The 25,146-nt window shown below is 40.2% G+C and overlaps 2 protein-coding genes across 3 annotated transcripts in view; one reads left to right on the forward strand and one right to left on the reverse strand.

Moving 5' to 3' along the window:
- frem1a (Fras1 related extracellular matrix 1a) overlaps positions 1-19,759 on the reverse strand; it is a 58,203-nt gene extending 38,444 nt beyond the window's left edge. For both annotated transcript variants that reach the window (XM_047386157.1, XM_047386159.1), the window contains exons 1-4: positions 19,670-19,759; positions 6,050-6,484; positions 5,233-5,327; positions 4,800-5,110 (exon numbers count right to left, since the gene is read on the reverse strand). In XM_047386157.1, coding sequence (XP_047242113.1) covers positions 4,800-5,110; positions 5,233-5,327; positions 6,050-6,292 — 649 coding nt within the window. In that variant the 5' untranslated portion in view covers positions 6,293-6,484; positions 19,670-19,759. The remainder of the gene's footprint in view (positions 1-4,799; positions 5,111-5,232; positions 5,328-6,049; positions 6,485-19,669) is intronic.
- Positions 19,760-23,263: 3,504 nt separating this feature from the next.
- On the forward strand, positions 23,264-25,130 carry LOC124881280. The gene is made up of 2 exons (XM_047386820.1): positions 23,264-23,590; positions 23,779-25,130. Exons 1-2 carry the CDS (start codon positions 23,305-23,307, stop codon positions 24,192-24,194), a joined length of 702 nt encoding a protein of 233 aa, XP_047242776.1. The 5' UTR covers positions 23,264-23,304; the 3' UTR covers positions 24,195-25,130.
- Positions 25,131-25,146: the final 16 nt, after the last annotated feature.

Genomic DNA, 25,146 nt, shown 5'->3' on the forward strand with positions numbered 1-25,146 from the left:
TAAGGGATGACATTTGCATAACCTCCTCCCATGAATTTGCGATTTGGGGTTATTAGCATATGTTTTGCATATTCATGAAGACACGCTAAAAAGTTTGCGCCCGCAATTTTGCGCCCGATTAACCTACCACCTCGTTTGTAGATCAGCTTTGATCCCTTACCACCCACAATGCAATTTTCAAAGCCTGCTTTTTTTTATGTATATAAATGTTCAATTTAACTTTTTTGCAGGACAGTTATGTGACGCTCTGTTTTAAATTTAACAAAGCCATATCATACAGATTGCCAACTCCTAAAACAATCTATGTTTAAGTTGATAATATTAGTTCAGGCTTAAATATTGTGGCATATTATCATAAACTCCGAACTCTTAAAAAAAAACCAACAGAACCCGGTGAGTTACAGAAAATAATTAAAAGATCGAGGGAGACAAATTAATCCACAGACCTATTTGTCTTTTTTATTGTTAATATTGATTGTCCAATTTGTTGTGAGTTAAATCAAACAAGATAAGAGAAATAATCTTGTCGGGGCAGATGACAAACCTGCTGTGAGTACCACAACAAAAGCTAACTAACTGTAACAGTCTAGAAAGCAAGGGCTGAACAGAACAGAAGGAAAAAATTAACAACTGGATCATTTATAATAATGCAGCATTACAATCCCTTCATATTTCTAGCAACACAGCAGAGGATCTGTTTGCTTTTCCTCTAGTTCCAGCCAGTACCACACGCAACTTCCTCATTTAAATAGGGCAGTCTGTACCTGTTTTGCACCTTTTGTTCATTGCACATGCAATCTTTGAAGATTGCATGCAACAAGCCTACTCTTTGCACGTGAAATTTATTTATAGTACACGCAAATTAGCACCTGCTATTTGGGATCTTTGAAGATCAGGCCCTTTCTGTTTAATAAAGCAAGTACTCTGGAGGACTGCTTCTTTGTTGCTGTTGCGGTCTGCTCTCTCCTCTCAAACCCTTAGCCAGTCACAGTGGACTGCTGGCTCAGTTTATGACATGTTTGCTTTGCTCTTTCAGCTCACCCATGCAATAGTGCAACATAGCAAAGACAAAATTCTAAACTTTGGCAAAACTAATTTTGAGGTTAAAATCATATGTTGACTTTGTACGAAATGCAAGCCCATGCTGCAGTTCGTGGGAAAGGTTTAAAGGTACAGATAATAAATGAGGTGGAGAGGCATTAAAGGGGGGCTACATATTAGACTAAATGCTTGGGCTACATGTCCAACACTATTCATCTTGCTTCTAGAGAATGTACACTCCCTGCATAATAAGATGACCAACCTGAGGGTCAGAATGATACAGTGGGAGATATGGGCAATGTTTCCTTTGATATCTGTGATAACAACTAATGTTGTGTGAACATGCTGGTGATAGAAGAAATTTGTTCAACGAACACTGAACTCTTAATGGTGGAACGCAGACAGAACTGCTCCACTGATGACGCTGTCAGTGCTGCAGTCCAAATAGCCTTAACTCACTATGAGGGCAAGGACATTTATGTCAGAATGCTATTTATTGACTACAGCTCAGGATTCAATGGGGTCATTCCTCACAAACGTTCTACAAAGCACCTGTTCTCAGCAGCTTGGTACAGTACATCCTGTCAGAAAGGATCCAGTCTGTCAGAGTCAGAAAGGCAGACCTCAAACATCTGGTTTGCGAGCACAGGGACTCTGCAGTGCTGTGTGCTGAGGATGATTCTATACATTCTCTTCCCATATGACTGAGTGTCCTCTGAGATGATATCACAGTCATTGGGTTCATCCCCACTGTAGAGAAGTGAGGAAATACACAAAGGAGGTGGCAGTACTGGTGGCTTGGTGCCAAGTCCATGATCTCTTCTTGAATGTGGAGAAAAACAAAATAAATTGTTATTGCCTCTAGGAGGAGGAAGGTGCAGCAGACACCTCTATAAATGAGTGGGAGAGGGATGGAGAAGTACCTTCAAACATAATTTAGCGGGGACCTCATCCAGTCTCACAATACCCAGAAACTCCTCAAGAAGGCAAAGCAGTAACTTTACTTTTTGAGATGACTGAGGAAACTTGGTATGTCACAGTGAAGAGTATTATCACCAGTTCCATCACAGTATGGAATGGGAACTGTGCTGTTCATGATAGGAAGACTCCCAAACATTTAATTAAATGGCCCAGAACACTACAGGAGCAGCCTTCCCCAGTTACAGGACATTTAGTCCACCAGGGACATCAGGAGGGCCCCAAACACAACTGCAACACAGCCCCTTCACTCTTCTTCTGTCAGGTCGATGCTAAAGGTGTGTAAAAGCTAGGACAGCTAGTGACTTACTAACAACTTCTATTCACAGACCATCAAACTCCTGAATGATACACCCTCAATATCTGCATCTTCCAAGTCCTCCTACTGACTGCTGAGATATTTAATTCTGTAGAAGTTTATTTCTTTTGGTATTTTATTCTAAACATTTTTAGTAGTAGTATTTTAATATTACTACCCTTCTAGAACCGCCACCTTGATGTGGTGGAGGGGTTTGAGTGCTCGAATGATTCTAGAGGCTATGTTGTCTGGGGCTTAAATGCCCCTGGTAGGGTCTCCCATGGCAAACAGGCTCTGGGTGACGGGCCAGACAAAGAGCGGTTCAAGACACCTTCATGAGGACCACACAATCAAGGATTGCAATCAACATTGCGTGATGGTCAGGGTGGCTCTGGACTGGCAGACCGAAGTGGTGGTCCCTCTTCATAAGAAGGGTGACTGGAGGGTGTGTTCCAACTATAGGGGGATCACACTCCTCAGCCTCCCTGGTAATGCCTATGCCAGGGTATTGGAGAGGAGAGTCTGGCCGATAGTTGAACCTCGGCTTCAGGAGGAGCAGTGTGGTTTTCATTCCAGCCGTGGAACACTGGACTGGATCTACCCCATCTGCAGGGTACTCGAGGGTTCATGGGAGTTTGCCCATCCGGTTCACATGTGTTTTGTGGACCTGGAGAAGGCATTTGACTGTGTCCCTCATGGTGCCCTGTTGGGGTTTCTCCAGGAGTACGGAGTCGGGTGCCCATTGTTAGGGGCCATCCGATCTCTGTACAAGCGGAGGAAGGGTTTGGTCTGCATTGCCGGCACTAAGTTGGATCTGTTCCCAGTGCATGTTGGACGCCAGCAGGGCTGCCCTTTGTCACAGGATTTCTAGGTGCAGCAAAGGGCTAGAGGGGGTTTGGTTTGGGGACCAGTGGATTTCGTATTCTTTTTTTTGCATATGACGTGGTCCTGCTGGCCCCCTCTAGCCAAGACCTACACCATGCGCTGTGGCGGTTCGCAGCCAAGTGTGAAGCGGCTGGGATGAAAATCAGCTCCTCCAAGTCCGAGGCCATGGTTCTCGACCGGAAAAGGGAGCCTTGTCCTCTTCAGGTTGGAGGGGAGTTCCTGCCTCAAGTGGAGGAGTTCAAGTATCTTGGGGTCTGGTTCATGAGTAAGGGGACAGTGAAGCGGGAGATCGACAGAGCGGGAGATCGACAGACGGATCGGTGCGGACTCCAGCAGTAATGGTGAAGCTGTGCCGGTCCGTTGTGGTGAAGAGAGAGCTGAGCCGAAAAGCAAACCTCTCAATTTACCAGTTGGTCTATGTTCCTACCTTCCCCTATGGCCATGAACGTTGGGTCATGACCGAAAGAACAAGATCCCGGATACAAGCAGCTGAAATGAGCTTCCTCATGCCCAGGCACTCCCTTAAAAATAGGGTGAGGAGCTCGGCCATCAGGGAGGGGGTCAGAGCTGCTCCTCCACATCGAGAGGAGCCAGTTGAGGTGGCTCAGGCAGCCCAGGATACGCTGGAGGGACTGTGTCTCTCAACTGGGATGGAAATGCCTTGGGCTCCCCACGGAGGAGATGAAGGAGGTGCCTGGGGAGAAGAACGTCTGGGTGTCTCTACTGAGTCTGCTGCCCCCGCGACCCGGTCCCAGATGAAGTGAAAGAGGTACGAGTATTTAATTTTTAGTAGGGGATGTTTTGTTCAAGAAACCCACTTTGTGTTGGTATATCACATAAAATCCTGATAAAATACATTGCAATTTGTGGAAGTAATATCCCAAAATCTAAAACACTTCTAGGAATAGGACAATATTTGCAAGAGACTCTGTATGTTGACTCCCAGCAGTCACATATTTGGCCATTGTGGCCTTGAAGAGCTAAAAATAAAAAGGGAGAGGTTTGAGATTCAGTCATCACAGGGCAACACAGAAGAGATGCAACCATGCACACCTAAGGGCAATTTAGAGAGACCAATTAACCTAACAGTCATGTTTAGACTGTGGGAGGAAGCCAGAGTACCTGGAGAGAACCCACACATGCACAGGGAGAACATGCAAATGCCATGCAGAAAGACCCCCGGCCGGGAATCAACCCCAGGACCTTTGGCCTGCCAGGCAACAGTGCTACCTACTGGTCCACCGTGCAGTCCCTGTTGAAAAACGCTCACTCTTTCTCCTCCGTAGTTGCATGAGAAACCTTAATGTTCCCTTACAGCAGAGCTTAGTGACAGCTGGAAATCCTCTCTGTTTTGTTTAGGTATTGCTTTTTAAATTCCGCTTCAGAACCTAACATTGTACCCTGAGTTCCTTACTTTAACACTCTGGATGTGTTCAAGTAGGAAACAACATAGTATTCTTTCAGTACAAGTGCATACCAAACCCATAGGACTGTACCAGATATTTATGGTACAAATACGTGTACTGTTACACTTCTAGTTGTTTTGCATTAGTGCTTTTCTTAGAGTTTTAGATTAAAAATGGCTTTCAAAGTTCACCTAGCTGCTGGCGTAGGTAGATAAAACTTTCTGGCTCGTCGCCTCTCTTGGTGGCTCTCTCTGGGTCTCCAGTGACAAGTTGGCCATGGGCAGGAAGGTGGGATTCCTGGTGACTAAGGTGTATGGTACATTCCAGATTAGATTTCTTTTCATAGTGGAAGGACACCATGTTGCCATCAATAGCATCAGAGAGGCCATAGAACTCAGAGACATGGAGGGATTTGGGACCCATCTTAATGATGTTGCATTCAGGCGCTACAATGTCCACATGGAGAGTAAACACCTCCATGTATGTCTCTGTCTCTGTGAACCTGGTCAGGAATAATAAAGTATGAAAGAAACAGAAGATTGAGAAAACACATTCCACTTGAAGTTTGTCTCCTAAACAATATGTTTCCATGTTATGTTAATCACTTTAAGTTGAATCTTGTACCTGTAAAGGCGAAGCTTGATGGTATCTTCCTTTAACAATGGACAGCCATTGTGGACATACTTTACTTCATCAGAAAGATAATGACAGTCAAACACCTACAGTAATCAAAAGGAACTTTCTGTTGAATATATAATTAACACAAAAGTAAGAAACTTGACTATTTCTTTGTTGTAAAAATGTTTCTTGGCAATAAACATCACCCTGTTGAAAACTCAGATGATTTCCCTTTAGATTGTGCAACATTTGTAGACAAAACACATTTATGGGCTGAGCAGCAGATTTGAGTATGTGGGTTCCAACTCTGAAAAACTTGTCAAATCCTCTCTGCCAAAGCCAAACAGGTTGTTCTGCTATTGACTCTTGTTTCCCACTCACATTATATTAAGTTTCTCTTCCTTACGCATGTGGACATAATATTAAGTGGCTCAGAGAGGAGCATCATAAAAGCTGGTCTTATTCACATCTATTTTCACAGTTAAATCGGGGCGTGTCAAAATAGAAGTCTGGTATTCTCTCATGTAGACTGAATTCCACATTAATTGAGATTTATGGAGAAAATGTGCTTGAATCCATGCTTAAATCTGGATGTTTTTTATGTATATAGGCCATGTTTTTGTAGAAATGTCAACATAAGTCTTTGGTGTGTTTTGCAGGACAAAATTTTTCTCTAACAGAAAAGTGAAACATACACGAGATGGTTGGCCCAGCCCTAAGGCCTTGTTGTGTTACATCAACTTTTGGACAGAGAAACATGTTGTTGGTGTTGTTCTACTCATGTATTAGCATGGTTTCATATTGCACATGAGGGTTCCATTACCTGAGGCACAAGTTTTCCCACTCGTTGAGTTATGGGCTCATTTAACACTACTTCCACCTTGCACGCATCCTTCTGAACAGGAATATGGAACTGCAGATCACCTTCCTGAAGGAAGGCCGACTGACCTCGTTTCACCTTTAAACCTTTATTGACCTTCACAAGGGAACAATGAGACGAGCAGGTCAGTAGAAGTAGATGCACAACAAGCAAGGTCAAGGCCAGTGTGTGACCTCGAGAACCCATCGCTGTGAGCCACTGGGCACTCTGTAGGACATCCAGCAGCCTCTAGATGAAAGCTGGGTCTCTTCCACAAACACACTTCAATCAGAACCTTGACTGAATCAAAAGATGCAGTTCTTCTGGAGGTAGCCAAACGTTACATCTGATAGCATGACGAGCTGGGAGCTTTTAACTGGTCACATGGTCAGTCAGGAGCTGTAAAGAACATGACAACATTTCAGGCTAAAGCATTTCATAGATAAAAAAAATTACTCAACACATCAACAAAACTCATTTGTTCTGGGTCAGTTCAACATTTCAACTCTACCCACGTGTACTTCATATCTGTAAATAAAATATTTAATACTCATGTACTTAAACTATGGCTTACTGTTACGGTTTGTGTAGCGAAGGACCCCGGAATGCAGACAAGCAGGCAGCATGACAGTAGGTGAAAAGATTTATTCATGACAAAACAAAAACTCACTCAAAGAGGAGGCAGGATCAAAACAGTAACAGGCAGGCGAGACAGGCATGGCATGATCCGAAAAACAAGGTGACATGATCTGAAAATGTTTCCGTGACGAGTAACAGAACAGGTGTGTATTTATGGAGCGTGAACCAGGTGAAGTAAGAAGACAGATTAGCTAGGTGCAGGTGAATCGAATAAAGTTGATTGACTGGAGAAAACAAAACGTTGCCAGAACCGAACGGAAATCCAAGGATACAAACTAATAGAAATATAACTAGAAAAACATGAAACTAAAGCATAACCAAATCTAAATAACCTAACTTGACAAAATATAAACAAGAAGACAAAAACTAAAGCATGACCAGAAGCATGATTCAAAATATATCAATAATAATAATAATAATAATAATAATAATAAACCAAAAACACCCACAAATCATGACACTTACAAGTTTGTTGTTTTTTATTTTAGTTGAATATGTTAATAAATGTTCACGAAAACGCTCAAATCTCATGTATTTATAAATTGAATTATTTTCTGAACACTATTTCTGAGTATCAACAGCAGTTTGTGTTTTGGTTCTAACTTGTGTTTGCATTTAGATCATCTTAGTGTAATTGTCATTAGGATCTTTCCACATTAGTTCTTTTGTTGAATTTCTTAGTTGTTTCTTGTGTCCTGTTCTGTTTATTTAGTCTCTCATGTTGGTTTTGGTCCTAAGCTTTTGGTTTGTTAGAGCCTCTGTGTTTCCATTCAGCATCTCCTGTGCCTATTATTATTATATATGTTCCTCTGTTCACTGTTACACCCTGTTTACAATCATTTTGGTTCTAATCACACACGATTAGAAACAAAATGGCCCCATTCTAGATTTAATAAATCTATCCTTAGTAAATGGATATGTACCACAGGCTTTTAAGGTAGCTGTAATTAAAACTTTACTTAAAAAACCCTCGCTTGATCAAGATGATTTAATAAATTACAGACCTATATCCAATCTTCTGTTCTCATCTAAAATTCTTGGGAAAATAGCTGGCAATCATATGTGTGAGCATTTACACAGCAATGACCTGTTTGAATAGTTTCAGTCAAGTTTCAGGTCTCATCATAGCACTGAAACAGCTCTGCTGAAAGTCACTAATGACATTCTCCTAGCCTCAGATAATGGACTTGTGTCTATATTTGTCCTGTTAGATCTCAGTGCTGCATTTGATACAGTCGATCACAATATTCTCTTAGAAAGGCTGGAATATGCTGTAGGGATCAGGGGAACAGCGCTAGGCTGGTTTAAATCTTATTTGTCTGACAGATTCCAGTTTGTTCATGTAAATGATAAATCATCTTCAAACTCCAGGGTTAATTGTGGAGTACCACAGGGTTCAGTACTTGGGCCAATTCTCTTTACTATATATATGCTTCCAATAGGTAAAATTATCAGGTAGCATAGGATACATTTCCATTGTTACACTGATGATACTCAGCTTTACTTATCTAGAAATCCTGATGAGCCCAACCAGTTAGATAGACTACAAGCATGTCTTGAAGACATAAACATTGGATGACTTTAAATTTTCTGCTTCTAAATTCAGACAAGACAGAAGTTGTCGTCTTTGGACCAGAATGTTTGAAATAGAAACTGCTTAGTCAATCACTTAACCTGGATGGCATTAAATTGACCTCCCATAATAAAGAAAAACCTTGGTGTTATTTTTGACCAGGACATGTCATTTAAATCCTATATTAAACAGGTTTCTAGGATTTTCTTCTTTCACCTCTGGAGCATTGCCAAAATGAGAAATATCCTATACAGGAGTGACGCTGAAAAATGAGTCCATGCATGTCCACAAAATGCTGTTAAAAGCCTTCAGCTGATCCAAAATGCTGCAGCAAGAGTTCTGATGAAAATTAAGAAGAGAGATCATATTTCTCCTATTTTAGCTTCCCTTCATTGGCTCCCTGTTAAATCCAGAATAAAATTTTAAATTTTTTTTTTCACGTATAAAGCCTTTAATGATCAAGCTCGATCATACTTCAGAGATCTGATTATTCTATATATTCCTAACAGAACGTTATTTGCTTTTATTTCAAGTTTTAACTCTATTCTCTCTCTATTTTTTTCTCTAGAAGCTACATCTGACCTGGCTCTGTGTTTAGCTGTGGCAGCTTTCTGGAGGGTGACATCGGCTGAGCTGCTGCTGCCAACAACTTAATGCTCACCTTATCCATATGATACACTTGGCCCTGTCTTTCAGTGTTCAACCCTCTCTCTCCTAGACATAGCTACTGGCTGAGCATCTACTGTGACTAACTGTACAGGTCCTTCTCAAACAATTAGCATATTGTGATAAAGTTAATTATTTTCCATAATGTCATGATGAAAATTTAACATTCATATATTTTAGATTCATTGCACACTAACTGAAATATTTCAGGTCTTTTATTGTCTTAATACGGATGATTTTGGCATACAGCTCATGAAAACCCAAAATTCCTATCTCACAAAATTAGCATATTATTAAAAGGGTCTCTAAACGAGCTATGAACCTAATCATCTGAATCAACGAGTTAACTCTAAACACCTGCAAAAGATTTCTGAGGCCTTTAAAACTCCCAGCCTGGTTCATCACTCAAAACCCCAATCATGGGTAAGACTGCCGACCTGACTGCTGTCCAGAAGGCCACTATTGACACCCTCAAGCAAGAGGGTAAGACACAAAAAGAAATTTCTGAACAAATAGGCTGTTCCCAGAGTGCTGTATCAAGGCACCTCAGTGGGAAGTCTGTGGGAAGGAAAAAGTGTGGCAGAAAACGCTGCACAACGAGAAGAGGTGACCGGACCCTGAGGAAGATTGTGGAGAAGGGCCGATTCCAGACCTTGGGGGACCTGCAGAAGCAGTGGACTGAGTCTGGAGTAGAAACATCCAGAGCCACCGTGCACAGGCGTGTTATTTATTTATTTATTTATTCAACTTGGATAAAAGGTTTTCTATCTATGGAAATCCAGCAGATTGCATCCAGTCAGTGACTTGCAGCATTCACTCCTCCTGGATGACCATGTAGAGGCAGTGGACAGTCACTGGCGTTGACTTTGCAGCAATCCCTCATACTGAGCATGCATGTAGCGACAGTGGAGAGGAAAAACTCCCTTTTAACAGGAAGAAACCTTCAGCAGAACCAGGCTCAGTGTGAGTGGCCATCTGCCACGACCGACTGGGGGTTTGAGAGAACAGAGCAGAGACACAAAGAAGCACTGATCCAGGAGTACTTTCTATGGGAAGGAAAAGTAAATGTTAATGGATGTAGCTCCTTTAGTCGTTTCACCTAGAAAGAAAGATAAACTCTGAGCCAGTTTTCAAGGTTAGAGTCTGAAAGAGAGCACATATAATTAGTTACAGTAAAAGCTCAGTCAATTACCATGTCTAGGAGAGAGAAAGGGTTAAACACTGAAAGACAGGGCCATGTGGATCATCGGTAGAGGGTAAGCATTAAGTTGTTGCCAGCAGAAGCTTGGACAATGCCCCCCTCCAGAAAGGTGTCACAGGTAGACATAGAGTCAGGCCAGGTGTAGCTTCTAGGAAGAGAAAAAAGGGAGAACAAAGTTAAGTGGTCATTATGTCCTCCGGCAGCCTAAGCCTATAGCAGCATAACTACAGAGATAGCTCAGAATAATCTAAGCCACTCTAACTATAAGCTTTATCAAAATGGAAAGTTTTAAACCTAGCTTTAAAATTAGACTGTTTGTTCATCTAGAGCCCACTGATGGTCATTGTTATACTAAAAACCACAACGATTGGGATACCTTTCTCTGTCGGATTGATTATAACCATTGGAAACCAGAAGGGGTCATACAGGTAGCAGAAATGGAGGGTGTGTTTGCACCTCAACCATAACTGAGCCAGTTTAGGCTAAACCTGACTCCCCCTTACTCCATCCTACAAGGAGGGAAGAAGACGGAGGTAAAAATAAGGAAGATAGCTCAGGATAACCTAAGCCACTCTGACTATAAGCTTTATCAAAAAGGAAAGTTTTAAGCCTAGCCTTAAAAGTAAACCTGCAGTCTGAGAACGAAGTGCTCTGTTAGGAACGTATGGAACAATCAGATCTCTGATGTATGATGGAGCTAGATCATATATGTGAGGAGGAGAATTTTAAATTCTATTCTGGATTTAACAGTGAGCCAATGAAGGGAAGCTAAAATAGGAGAAATATGATCTCTCTTTTTAATTTTCATCAGAACTTTTGCTGCAGCATTTTAACTGCATTTTGTGGACATCCTGATAGTAAAGAATTACAATAGTCCAGCCTTGAAGTAACAAATGCATGGACTAGTTTTTCAGCGTCACTCCTGGACAGGATATTTCTAATTTTGGCAATGTTCCAGAGATGAAAGAAGGAAATCCTAGAAATCTGTTTAATATGGGATTTAAATGACATGTCCTGGTCAAAAATAACACCAAGGTTTTTTACTTTATTACGGGAGGTCAATTTAATGCCATCCAGGTTAAGTGATTGACTAAGCAGTTTCTTTCTTAAAGACTCCGGTCCAAAGACAACAACTTCTGTCTTGTCTGAATTTAGAAGCAGAAAATTTAAAGTCATCCAAGTTTTTATGTCTTCAAGACATGCTTGTAGTCTATCTAACTGGTTGGGCTCATCAGGATTTCTAGATAAGTAAAGCTGAGTATCATCAGCGTAACAGTAAAAATGTATCCCATGCTACCTGACAATTTTACCTATTGGAAGCATATATATAGTAAAGAGAATTGGCCCAAGTACTGAACCCTGTGGTACTCCATAATTAACCCTGGAGTTTGAAGATGATTTATCATTTACAATGCGTTCTTTGATGAAAAACTTCCATTCCTAATAAAACATGCTGTAAAGCAGCAGTTTGCACAAAATACTTGATTAGAGCACTGTCGCTACATGTTGAATCATTATTAACCATCGATATAAATATACCTTCTTCTAACATCATAAGTAAGACTGGTACAAGATGAGGGGAAAAGGAAATATAGCACCTTGTTTTCCCAATTATAAGTCAGGGAAAATCCATTTTAAGTGAGCTTTGAGGCATGTTCTACATCTCTATTAGAAGACTGTGCTTCCTGCTCATCGTGGCAGGAAATACGTTCATGAGCAAGAGCTGGCCTCACCCTGAGGCTAAGTACTCATCCATGTAATGACATGATGTTTGTTGGTGACCTCTGACATTCACACAGTCAGTAGGGGGTAAATGTCCAATAAAAACATTAATAATGGAGGATTTAAAATGACCTTATGGTGCTTTACATGGAAATTATTTTAATGTAAGCTGTTTTAATGCAATTATCCTCTCATCTTCTGGTAAAATTATTATGTTAGTCATTCTATTTTCTGTCTCATACCAACTTGCTAGTGGTATAAAAAAGGTATAAAAACGGTGCCGGTATGTCAGGTTTATACTGAGGAAGTGTACTGTAGCTGTTTAGCTCAAACAGGCTTCAGATGTCATCCTGTCACATTCTTTTAATACTTTAGTAGGACACCTTCCCCAGACCTCCCACAGAAAGCACCTTATAATCAGCCTCAGAGCTGAGGAACATGTTGTAGCCTGTTCCCTCGAACAATGCTTGTGTTTAGGGAGTTGAAAAGATCTTGTTTGAGAAAACTGAGAGCCAAGATGGGGTTTCAGAAAGTGCCAAGCTGCTGTCTACATCTGACTCTAACTCAGTATAATATCAGAACTACCTAATTATTTTATTCTGGGAATTTTCAACTTATTTCCAATTTCTTCGCAGCTCTTCTGTTTTCAGTTGGAAGGTCCTTTCCTGAAACTGCTATGAAATTTGTTCTGATCTGACAAAACAACATATTTTAAAATAATATGGTTAAAGTAAAGCTGCTTGATTTTGCAGGTTTGATCAAAGAGTGATCCAATCCACAGTGTATTGTGCCTTAAAAAATATGCATACTCATCAGACGTTTTCACATTTTGTCACTCTACAACCACAGACATCACTGACAGACCAACACAGAGGAAAGAATGGGTAAATGGTTTTTAATACTTTTTACAAACATAAATCTGCAAAGTATGGCATGCAATTGTACTCAGCCCTGTTTATGCTAGTAGCCCTTCCCCTCTTAGGCTCAAAGGGGTTTTGTGAAATTTGAGCTCAAAATAACATGCGCAAATCTAACCAAATTTTTCTGGGAACTGACATACTCTATCTAAACAATCATTATGTTAATAATTATGTTTTTTCAAATGGGAGTGATAATCCTGGACTTCCTTTGTTGTTGGATGAGTAAAACCTGGGTGGATTGTGACAAAATGTATCTTTTGGAATTTGTGAGCTCTCTGCTTACAGCAGACATGCTGGTTGCGTGTGTAGAAGCTGAGAGCAGGTTTTGCGGTTACATTATTTTGTGGAGTTTGTTTATTTTTTGAGTCAACTGCCTTTAGTTTTAACTGTTTTTGGTGTTTGTAGAAGTGGTTTATATCAGCTTTTAGCCAGGATTCTACTATTTCTGTGGATACCAAATATGTTTATGTTTAACATTAGTTACTGCAGTAAAGAAAGTAAAAGAAAACAAAAGTTAAATTCTGCCCCCAGAACTGGGGGTTAAGCTGAAGTCCAGTGAAATCAAACGGCTTAAGGTATCAACTAATTAGTAACTTTAGCCCACATGTTTATTATTTAATCTCAGTATAAATGCTGTGAATGCCTCAGAGGTTTGTTACAGAACATAAGAGAACAAACAGCATCGTGAAGACCAAGGAACACAGCAGACAGGTCAGGGAGAAGGTTCTGGAGAAGTTTAAACCAGGGTTCGGTTCTAAAACAATATCCCAAGCTTTGAACATCTCACAGAGCTCTGATCATCATCTGAACATCAAAAGAAGATGGAATAACTATGGATCTGCCAAGACATGGGCATCCACCTAAACTGACAGTAAGGAGAGGATTAGTAACTATTGCATTGTTTATTAGAGCACAGGGTTACTCAGCTCCCTGTTTTGGGTGTTCTATTAAAAAGTACACCAGATTGCACTTCTGGGATATTAATACAAAGCCCATGCATTAAAAAACAAAGCTAAAAGAACAAAATATCACACAGTAGCAAATTGTAAAGACAACCCCTAGTTACTTCCAAAAGATGGCCCAATTCGATCAAGGACATCATTAAACAAACACCAAAGAAAAACATACATAAAAACAAATACACTTCATCTTTCTTTAGTATTTAGAGTTAAGCATGATTCCTCCAGCCATGCTGACATTTCTGCAAACCAGAAATAAGCTTTTCTGCAACAAGAAACTGTGTATTCTGACAGTCAATATGTGGAACATAAACCTAGAGGATCATTGACATATAAACTGAAAATGATGGGTTGTAAATTAGTTCCTTGCAGAATTCCTAGTTCTATGTTCTAAGAAGGATTAATGTAATTTCTTATAATGCACTGTTTACAGCCCTTCAGATATACCTCAGACCACAGTCAGAGTTGATGGGAAGATGGATGGAGCTAAACCCAGGACAATCCTAGCAAAGGATTGTCTCCAGAAGACATCAGATAGGGGTGGAGGCTCCCCTTCCAGCAAGATGACTCTAAACATCCAGCCAGAACTAAATACAATTTTCAGTCTCTAGATGTGTAAATCTGGTAGAGACGAACCCCAAAATAATTTCACGGAAAGATGTTTCTTCAGGGGGGACAAAATACAAACACTTCTTAGATTTCTATTTGTAAAGAAAAAATAGAAAAAGGTTGTGTCCTTTTTTTCCCACTTCACAAATATGCAGTACTTTGTGTTGCTCTATCACATAAAATCCCCTTATTATAAATACAAGTTTGTGGTTACAAGGAAAATGTGTAAAATAGTTGTCTATTTAGATCTAAAGCGGATCCCCTGCTGGCAGTGGACATTTTTACTGCGTTTGAAGCCCGTTGAGAGAGATCAGAAACATTTTTTTGTATACAGGAGACCAAGGTTTTTGGAGTCATAAAACTGAAACAACTTTGAAAAACATTTTATAAGGCTGAAAATTATCACCTGTTTCTTTTTGGTGCGGACAAAAGTTTCTTTGCATGAAATTACAAATAAACCCAATGTTAATTATCTTTATTAAGTGTCTTTTTCCCTATTTGTGAAGAGAAGATTAGTTCCCAGATGACAATGCAGCAAAGTCAGCTCCATAAAGAGATCTTCTGTGATCTGCTGATAAACAACATGACTAGCCAGAACATAGCCCTGACTCCCAGCAACAGCCAACACCTTTTGAGAAGAATTGCCAGAGGTTATCAGTGAACATCAGTGCTTTCTGTGAGATATGCCATGAAATGAAAACCAGCACCATGTCAGGACAAACAGTAGTCACATCTGAGCAGATAGCCCAATCATTCCTGCACTGCTACATGAAATGACTGTGGATTGTTGATATCCACTCACTGTGGAAAAATGCAAAGAGCTCTTTTATCTCAATAAGGATCTGCATAGCCCAGTGACTGATGAGAATCCCAATGGGGAGGCCTCAGATGGATGTAGGAGTGCTGGGAAAGGTCCTAATGTTAAGCTGCCTGCAGCTCTCTGTCCCTGTTAGCAGCTGTTCCTTTTCCTGTTTGGCTAAAGCTTCAAGTTACAGTTGCTAAACAATACATTAACAAGACACATCCACTTAAGGCAGTCTACTTCCTGTCAAGTTTGACAATGAGGCTTTACGTCCCAAAGTAAAGACAAGTCAGGCCACATCGTCATCTTAAAGGGTTGGGCAGTTTTTGTCCACTGGCCTGTCAATATGTTGATTTTCAGTATCTGTTGAGTGTCAGCTTAGCCTAACAGCAGTCTACTATTTAAAGCCACAGTAGAACAATGTGAACTCCCTTATCCAAACCCAAACTAAACACGTTTCCTTAAAGATATGGGGCAACACTCTTTCCAGTTGATCCGAAGGCTCATTACAAAGGCTCTTATAATTCTTATTCACACCAGTGTAAATGTAATGGTGTGTACTATTTGTACTGGGAATCTAGATATACCTAGCTCCAAGTCAGAACCATATACCCCTGAATGTCTTCTAACCATGTACTTGGATGGTCCTTTATTTCACACAAATCCTTACCTCGAAATCCAAAATGGCTTCCATGCATATGGAAGGAAGTTAAAGTTGTGGTTTGTGTGTCATTTAATCAGCACTACAATACATTTGGTGTCTTATTTTTAGATGGTTGATATGGCTCACCTCCCAGGAAGCCTGGCCATCACAGGGATGCAAGATGTATTGGTTATTCATATGCCCAGTCAATCCAGAGTTGTGTAAGTACTGTGAGAGGATATGGCTTTATACCCCAGCTAGCTAATGCTACAGTAGTATCTGATTTGCACACTCCTACTCAGTGCTACATTAAAACACTGTTAGACTTTTTAACACAAATCTGGACTGTATTTGATCTTCTCTTTTCGAAATATGAAATACTCAGACTGTACAAACCTGAACTGGATTCTAAACTGAACAGATGTTAAAACACAATTTGAGATTTATAAAATCCATATATTTTTAGAAAAATTGAAAGCTGGGGATTCATATTTTCCTGAAAACAGCCCAAGGACATATTCAACCTAAAACCACCACTGCTATTATTATTATTATATTGAGTTATTTGAATGCATAACATAAAGAGAATTACATTAACAACTTGTATTGCTGTACTACCTAGGCTGGTCATTCAGCTCAACAATTTTGTTAATAGTAATAAAAACAATCATGTCATTGTGTGTTTCTTTTTTTTTTTTTCGTGTCCTGTCCGGCAGAGTAGCGCTCAGAATTGTTGTCTGAATGCCAAGAAATTGCCCAACAGATTTACTTTCACAGCTAATGTTTTAAAGCTCTGCTTAATATTTATAAAATAAACTTTATTATAAACTTCTTTGGGAATATTTCAATTGTTACGGACACGGAGACTGACATGAAAAGGAAAAAAGAAGCTCGAAAAAGAGAGAGATGGGGCAAAAAGGAAAAAGGGGAGAAAGGGAGGAAAGAGTGGAAGAGAGAAAGAAGGATGAAGAGAATACAAGATTACACCCTGCTTTATACACCTGCAGATGTTTTTTTTTTTTTTACACAATAGTAAACAGCACTTCTGAATGTAAAATGTACTTAGTTTGAGGTGCAGCCCAATATAGAACATCTGTGTATCTGTCAACACCTGAAGCTTAACACCTGTGAGTATGAGTGTGGACGCGCTTTTGTACACAAGGTTTCTCCACAAAAATATGCAATAGCGAGTGTGAGAACCCACAGACCTGCCCCATGGTCCCTGGACGGACACTGAGGAGATCTGAGCCATGCATACACTCCCCATGCATACTGTGTACTCCCAGTCCAGGCATCGGTACCCCCTATGGGCAACCAGCCCCCGGACACAGCCCCCGGACACAAGAGGTGGTCCCCTTCCCTCCTGGGGCAGAAACAGGCAGACAGCATTGGCACAGCCCAGACCCGAGTGACCCCGGCCCGGCCCCTGCCCCCCCACCCCGAACCCAGGCCCCAACAACCCCCATCCACCTCCGGAGAAGGGGCTATGTACAAAAGAGTGGTCCACATGGCTCAAACCAGGCCGCCAACTGGAGCCGCCCCGGGATGGAGCAGTCCCGACCCCCCAATGAGCTCCAATCCCAACCCCATGAGTCTCCCACCCCCAGTGAACCACAACATGAACCTCCCCACAGGGCCACCCCCAACAAGGACATCGATATCGAATACATTCCCCCGAACCCAAACGGCACGAATCTCCTCCCCAACAGGGGCACACCCCACTCCATAGCCGAGAAGCCGATGAAGCCACACCCACACAGCACAAGCTCCACACACAGCCCCGCTTTAAGCACCCCTGCCGCAGCCTGCTCCCCCACCACACAGCGCGCCGCAACGGCACGGCAAGGGCCCTGCACAACGCCACAGCCCTTGTGTGTTTCAAAGAGCTGATTTAATGCCATTTAGTGATCATTGACATTTTTAAAATAAAATGACTGTAATTAGAATACTATTAGAGAGTAAAAACAGACACACTGAAGCGTTTTAGTAGTATTAAAGAAGATTTAGCAAATCACAAATAAACAAATGATACGATAGGCAGTGAAAAATAAATGGTTAACTTTGTGTAAAAGCTCTGGAAATTTGCTGGCAGTTGCACATTTTGTTGCTGGTTGGTTAGTATAAGGTTACAATTGCAGCAAGCATTCCAGCTTTTATTTTCCTGTTAAACTAGTCAAACAAATAGTGCTACTCAACATCAATTCTGCATCCATTTGTGAAATTTTCCTTAAATTAGAATGTACAAAAGCTGAGAAATACATTGTTAGGGACTTGTATTGGTAACAGTTAGCTTGGTCAACTGAAACATGGTTAAATTGGGTGCTACATCAGGAATGCAGCGTAATATGGAAAACTTTAAATCGCATTACGATATTAAGTTAAAAATGGCTGCCTGTTTCACTGAAACTATGATATGTGCAAAAATGAAGAAAAATCTGCGAACTTGATCATGAACTTGATTATAGTGTTTTATTGACAGCATGTCAGTTTACTTTGGATCATTGTCAGCTCAACTATTTGACAACAAAAATAGAAAAACAAAAACAAACACACGTTTAAACTGTACTTTGGAAAAGTATTCAACCCTTCTTGGATTTCTTGTTTTTGCCTTTTTGTCCTACTTAAACGATTCAGTTTATTATACCCGTTGTAATACAAAAAGGTGTTTCAAATGACGATTTTATTTATTAAGGGAACATAGCTACCCAAACTAACCTGGTCCTATGTGAGAAGGTAATCCTTTTTACCTCCTGTTAAATCATAAATTAACCTTGAAAACCCACATTTTACATTCAATTCCACTATCCACACCCAGGCCTGATTACTACTAGACCTGTAGAATCAAGAAACAGCACCTGTCTGACAACATGAAGTAGGCTAAAAGTTTTCAAAAAGCAGCACATCATGCCCCGATCAAAATAAATTTACAAGGGATTGGAGAGAAAGTCATTGACATCTATCTGTCTGGAAAGGGTTACAAAACCATTTCTAAGGCTTTGACTCCTGAGAACCACAATCAGAACTATTATTCACAAGTGGAGAAAATACAGAACAGTGGAGAGTCTTTCCAGGACTCGCCAACCTACCAAATATACTCCAGGAACTCATCAGCTGCTCATCCAGGAGATCACAGTAGAACGTAGAACAGCATCTAAAGCTCTGCAGACCTCATAGCAAAGTATATATTGTATATTTTAATTAGTATCTATACTGCTACTCAGTATACAGTAACCTCAAACAGTCATTTCTGAGAGAATGTGATGTGTCATGTAACAAACTGCTCTGCTCCACAGCTTGGTATGCATCTAGCCACCGCATCTTTTAATTTCAGTAATGACAGGGTCTTTAGAGCTCTGCACATTTAAAAGAAAAACAGCCGGCGGGGAGAAAGAACGCATTCTGCTGAGAACACAAGCTAACATTTGGCTGCTGTCCACCAGCACAGAGCCTAGTGTGCAACAAAGAAACTGAAAAGGCTGTCAGATACTTCCAGAATATACAACCAGAGCTAAGTGGCTCCCAGATGGGTCAAAGTGCAGAACTGTAGTGTGAGTGAATGATGAAGTTATTTAGAAAGTTTTAAAATGCTTACTTCTTTAAATGCACCACAAGTAGTGAAAATGAGTGTCCTACAATTAAACACAAGATGAGTGTTAATGTGCATCTGAACAGTGGACATTTTTGTCATCCTTTCACAGGAACCCAAGAATACAATGAATATTTTTGAAGAAATAATAGATTTATTGTTGAAGAAGTGTTAGCATTTAGTCTCAGAAACCCAAGTAACTCAAAATGCATCCAATGCAATGTTCTGAAAGAAGCAAAGATCTCTGCAAAGGCATGTTCTTACCTGAAGTGCTGATCCTTTGTCCACCTCTTCTTCACTACCTGCTTCCTCTTGTGTGTTTTAAACTGCAACTGCTTCAATGACAGAATCTGGCTCACTTCTCAGCAACTAACTCCACCTCTGAGAGAGTAAGATGGCTAAAGAGGGAGGGACAGGAAGAGCAAACTGAGGATAACTTATCTGTCCTGCTGCTTCAGTCATCGCAGAGGAAAAACTCAAAAACAAGCAACAGACTCTGAGATCAAAGTCTTGTCTAAACCGTCTGCTGCTTTGTCATTATTGAGCACAAGTGGATACAGATAAAAGGCTTAGTACCAATGAAAGGTAACACTTGAACAGAAACAATAACATATTGAAAACATTGCATGCTTTCTATTTTGTTGTTGTAAAGAGAATAGTCTGGAACTTTTACAAAGGTATTCACAGCTTGTTTCCACGGTTTGTCCCGTTCCAAACACAATGTTCAGTTTATTTCAGAGTACTGTGCAAATGTTTTAGGCATTTGTGAAAAAATGCTGTGAACAAAGAATGCTTTCAGAAATATAAATTATGATTTATTTTTATCAATTTACAAAATGCTAAGTAAGTGAACCCAAACATACAGCCAAAGTCATTAAGAACTATCTTCAGCATAAAGAAAAACAAGACTTACTGGAAGTGATGGTGTGACTACCACAGAGCCCTGATCTCAACATCATGGAGTGTGTCTGGGATTACATGAAGAGACAGAAGGATGTGAGAACACCTACATCCACAGAAGATCTGTGGTTAGTTCTCCAAGATGTTTGGAACAAAATACCAGCTGAGTTCCTTTAAAAACTGTATGCAAGTGTACCTAGAAGAATTGATGCTGTTTTGAACGCAAAAGGGTGGTCAGACCAAATATTGATTTTATTTCGATTTTTCTTTTGTTCATTCACCGCATTTTGTTGATTGATGAAAATAGATCATTAAGACTTCCATTTTTGAAATAATTCTTTGTTTACAGCATTTTTTTCATACCTGCCTAAAACTTTTGCACAGCACTGTATGTCATAAACCAACATAAAATAACAGAATTGCTTGGAGAATTAAATGGGTTTCTAAAAATAATCTACAGTGTTGTTTTTGCATTACGATCCTTTTACTCAAGTTCCTCTAAATAAAATCCAGTGCAGCCAGTTGTCTTCTGAAGTCACAGAATTAGTAAATAACTGAATCTAAATCAGCTGTTCTCCAGAGGCCTCAGGGGTTTATTAGAGAACATTAGTGACTTATGTTCTAGGAGAACAAAATGTAACTTTGTAGCCGTCATACAAAACCCTTTGTGTTATTGAAAACTAACAATACATATCCCCACAGTTAAATATGGTAGTGGCAGCATCATGCTGTGGGTAACCTTTTGTTTAGCAGGGACAGGGAAGCTGGTCAGAGTTGATGGGAAGATGGATGGAGCTTAATCCAGGACAATCCTGGAAGAAAACCTGTTAGAGGCTGCAGAAGACTTGAGACTGAGGTGGAGGTTCACCTTCCAGGAGGACAACCACCTTAAACATACAGCCAGGGCTATCAATGGGATGGTTTAGACCAAAGCATATTTATGTGATAGAATGGTCTAGTTGAAGTCTGGATCTAACCACTTGAGAATTTGTGACAATACTTAAAAACTGCCTTTAATGGACCCTTTAATTTCAATCTGACTGAGATGTTCTCTCATAGAGCAGTTGAAGCTTTAAACATTTTTAAAAAGGTTCACAAAACATACTTTTTCTTGCTGCCTATAATTACATAATATTTCTATTGTAGCTGAATTTTATTTTGGTATTTTATGTTTTTACTTTTATCATCTCTGCTATATTTCCCATGTTTGTCTACTATTCCTGTTAATCTATTTAGCCTTTTGTGTTCTGATTTGATCCGATTTTTTTTTTCTCAGGGGAACTGATTCATATTTTTATTTGCAAAACAAGTTCGAATATCATTTATCACTTTATTCAGCTTCACAGTTATGTCCTATTTTGTGTTCCACTACTGGGGGTAAAAAAAAAAGGTCAAATGTGAAAAAATCCTTCATAGGCTCATTTTGAGTTGCACATATGCACACAGAGTTTTAGGTTTAATAAGCGTATCACAGAAAATATTTGTAAAATACATCAGAAGGAAAAGAAATCCTTGCAGTACAGTCATGTTTTAAATTAAGTGTTTAAAACTTAGTAGTATCTCAGGTGCCTTTAGGGTCCAGGAGAACATTCATGATGCTGGGTGGTTTGGTAACATGTTCATGTTAGAGCAAAGTTTAGAGGTGTCTGAGGAGGTCTGAAAGAACATAATAAATGTGCATGTAAAAGGTACAGAGTATAAGACCATCACCAAAATGCTCCTGTTCCTGTGACCACAGCTCCAAATATTATTCAAAAGTATACAGTTAATGACACCGCAGTCACCTCACAGGGGGTGGACACTGGAGGATATGCAGCCCCAGACTGAAAAAGTACAATGAGCAGATGGTAGAAAATGAATCATGGAAACCATTCAAACCATTCAAACTGAACTCCAAGGTGAAGGTTGGTCATATTCTCATCACACCACCTGTCCTATTTTAAACCATAAAGAAGAAGACCAAAAACAACTCCAGTACTGACAGAAAAAGACAAAAACACAGGACTTTGGCTGTCTTCCAGAAGGATTTATATAGAACGTTCCAATTTGTCACATTTTAACCACAATTTAATGTAAGAGACCAACACCTCAAAGTAGTGTCCAGCAGCCAAGCTGAATCTGAGGTTGACATGCTCAGAAATGGTGCAGTCTATATTTAGCTTAGACATTGGACCACAGATCCCAGAACTTCATAGTGTTTCATTAGCAAAATGGAAAACCAACGGGCTTAATTGGCAATAGATGGTGATATCAATGTATTTCTCTGTATTTTAAGGGTAAACACAAAAGGATTGTTGACACATAGATGGTGTACAGTATGTGTCCTACTGATTTAATGGCATAAACCATAAGAAGTGCAAATGAACTTTTTATTGCCTCATTCATTCGAACATCAAACATCAGGGGATGTTCACAACATCACTTCCAACATCTCAGTATAAATGAAACCCAGGAAATCGTCTGACTTTCCAAACTGGAACTCAGAACTCAGAGGTTCTGACATTCCTGAGACCTTCTTTCAGTAATCAATTAATTAATTGGATTTGTGTATGTATGGGTTTACTCTGGTTAACTGTTCATTTTTTTTGCTTAATTTTGCACTGTGTGAGTGAAATGTGCTGAACAGGAACATCGGTGAAACATTTCCAAATATCTCAGGTGTGTTACCATTCCACTCTGATCCAGCCACCACCACCCAAAACCCGAAAAGAAAAACATGTTGATGCTATGGCAGTGATGGTACATAATACTTGTGTGGGTCAGATGTGTTGAGCCCTTGGGCTCAGCACATTGCACAGGAACACAGGGAGTGTTTGTCAAGGAGGAGTAACATTCCTCAGCTTCAGCAGTGGACTGATGCAGAAAGGTCTGACAGCCCCTGTGGTTCCTGCCCCGGCTCAGACCTGTATACTGGTCTGCAGGGTAGAGGCTAGCAGAAGTCCAACTCCAGCTCAGACACTCTAGCGTACCAGACGGGGTTGAAATCTTTTCAACACACAATGGTTGGGGGAGTTTATTTTGTGATTTTTTATGTAACCCTGGTCTTCCTTCTGACAGGCTCTGTGAGAGGCTTGTTCCTGAAGGAGCAAAGCAGAAATGCAGACGTGAACCAAGGGCTCAGCAAAGCTATCTTAGAAATGCTACACATCACGAAAGTGTCGACGATTCATCAGGCCATCCCGCATCCTTACATGAAGAGGATCTATCAGCATCTGGAGTCACTGGAAGCTCAAGACTTTGGAAGATCAGATGGAATCCTGGTGCAGAGTTTTCGAAGTGTTGATGGTAAGAAAGAAATTTTTGCAAAGAAAGCTTTTTTAACACTTTTATCATGTAAAAATGGACTAAACTACTTATGAACTGTACCACCACAAATAGTAATGTCGGTATTGCTGTTTGATACAAGAACTTTATAGAATAAAATGCTTGGCACAAGGCAAATTATGATGTATGTTACTGTTTGGATAATCCAGGGCCACATCATGCTCCCCAAGGATGGATCTGGTTCAACATCAGCAGCCTGAACCCGTCCATGCTGGGTGCAGAGTTGGTTCTGTACAGAAAGACCCTCCATTCACGCCCTCTCAGTGTGACTGTGACCCTGCACAGCATCATCACATCACAGGACAATCTAAATGAAATTCCTGCCCTCGAGGAGAGGCAGCTGACGCTGGACCAGCGACCCTCTTCTGGGTACGATGTGTTCGATGTGTCAGCTGTTTTGGCTGTGAAGCCACTGGAAGTGGTTGGCTTCCAGCTCAGGTATACAGACGAGAGTGGGAGTTTGGTCCTTCATGAGGCACTAACACAGAGTCTTTATAGTCTGAACAGAGGCTCTCTGCAGGAACCCTTACTGGTGCTTCACGAAGCAAGTTCTCTTCAGCTTTAACTCCATCACCATGACCTCTGCTGGGATGACAACTGAAACCTCTAATACTAAACTCACTTACATTTCCAAAGATGATCCATGGAAAAAAGCTATTGGTTTAACTACTCTAGTAACTGATGGTCTGCATTTGTAATCAGGATATTATGTTTCTAGTGAGTCACTGAAGTGATTCTGAAACCATGTGGCTATTATTCTGCAGATTTTGTCTGATAAGCGCAACATCAATCAGATTAATTGATAACTCAATAATTCAAACAGTCAGCTGACAATAATGAGAATTTCTGAAGGTTATAAACAGTTAATTTCTTACCTAAAGAAGGAAACGGTCTTCGTTTAGCATAAATCCAGACTGGTTAGTGTTGGTGGCTGAAGCTGAAAGGGACCATTGACCGAAGCGGACTTCTGTCTTAATACATTCTTGTCTCAAAAACATCTTAGCGGTTAATGTAAATGCTATTTTATCTACCTTTAAACCATTGTCACATTTACACAGAAATCCCTGGTAAATGTCCACTCGTTTGATTGTGTTCTTCCTACATGTAACTGTATTTACTTTCCCTTCATGTGTTTGTTTAATTGACACCATATATAAAGCAAAGATGTTCCTCTTAAGGCAGAAGCCTTCATTTGCCACCATCAGTGCGGCCTTTCTTTCTTTCTTTCTTTCTTTCTTTTTTTCTTTCTTTTTTTCTTTCTTTCTTTCGTTCTTTCTTTCTTTCTTTCTTTCTTTCTTTCTTTCTTTCTTTCGAGAATAATATGATGAGACCTGCAAAGGGATGTTAAAAGTCTTTCAAGAAGAGTGCTTGATGATGTCACCATTCAGCTAATATCTTTACCGGAGCTTCAATAAATGTTTCTGTTTTCAGCAAAATGAGAAAAAAAGGTTAATTTGACAAATATAAAATATTCGTAATTAATTAGGAATGACTATTGAGTTGAAACCTTTTAAAAT

This window comes from Girardinichthys multiradiatus, chromosome 14, assembly GCF_021462225.1.
Source record: "Girardinichthys multiradiatus isolate DD_20200921_A chromosome 14, DD_fGirMul_XY1, whole genome shotgun sequence".
Taxonomy (NCBI): domain Eukaryota; kingdom Metazoa; phylum Chordata; class Actinopteri; order Cyprinodontiformes; family Goodeidae; genus Girardinichthys; species Girardinichthys multiradiatus.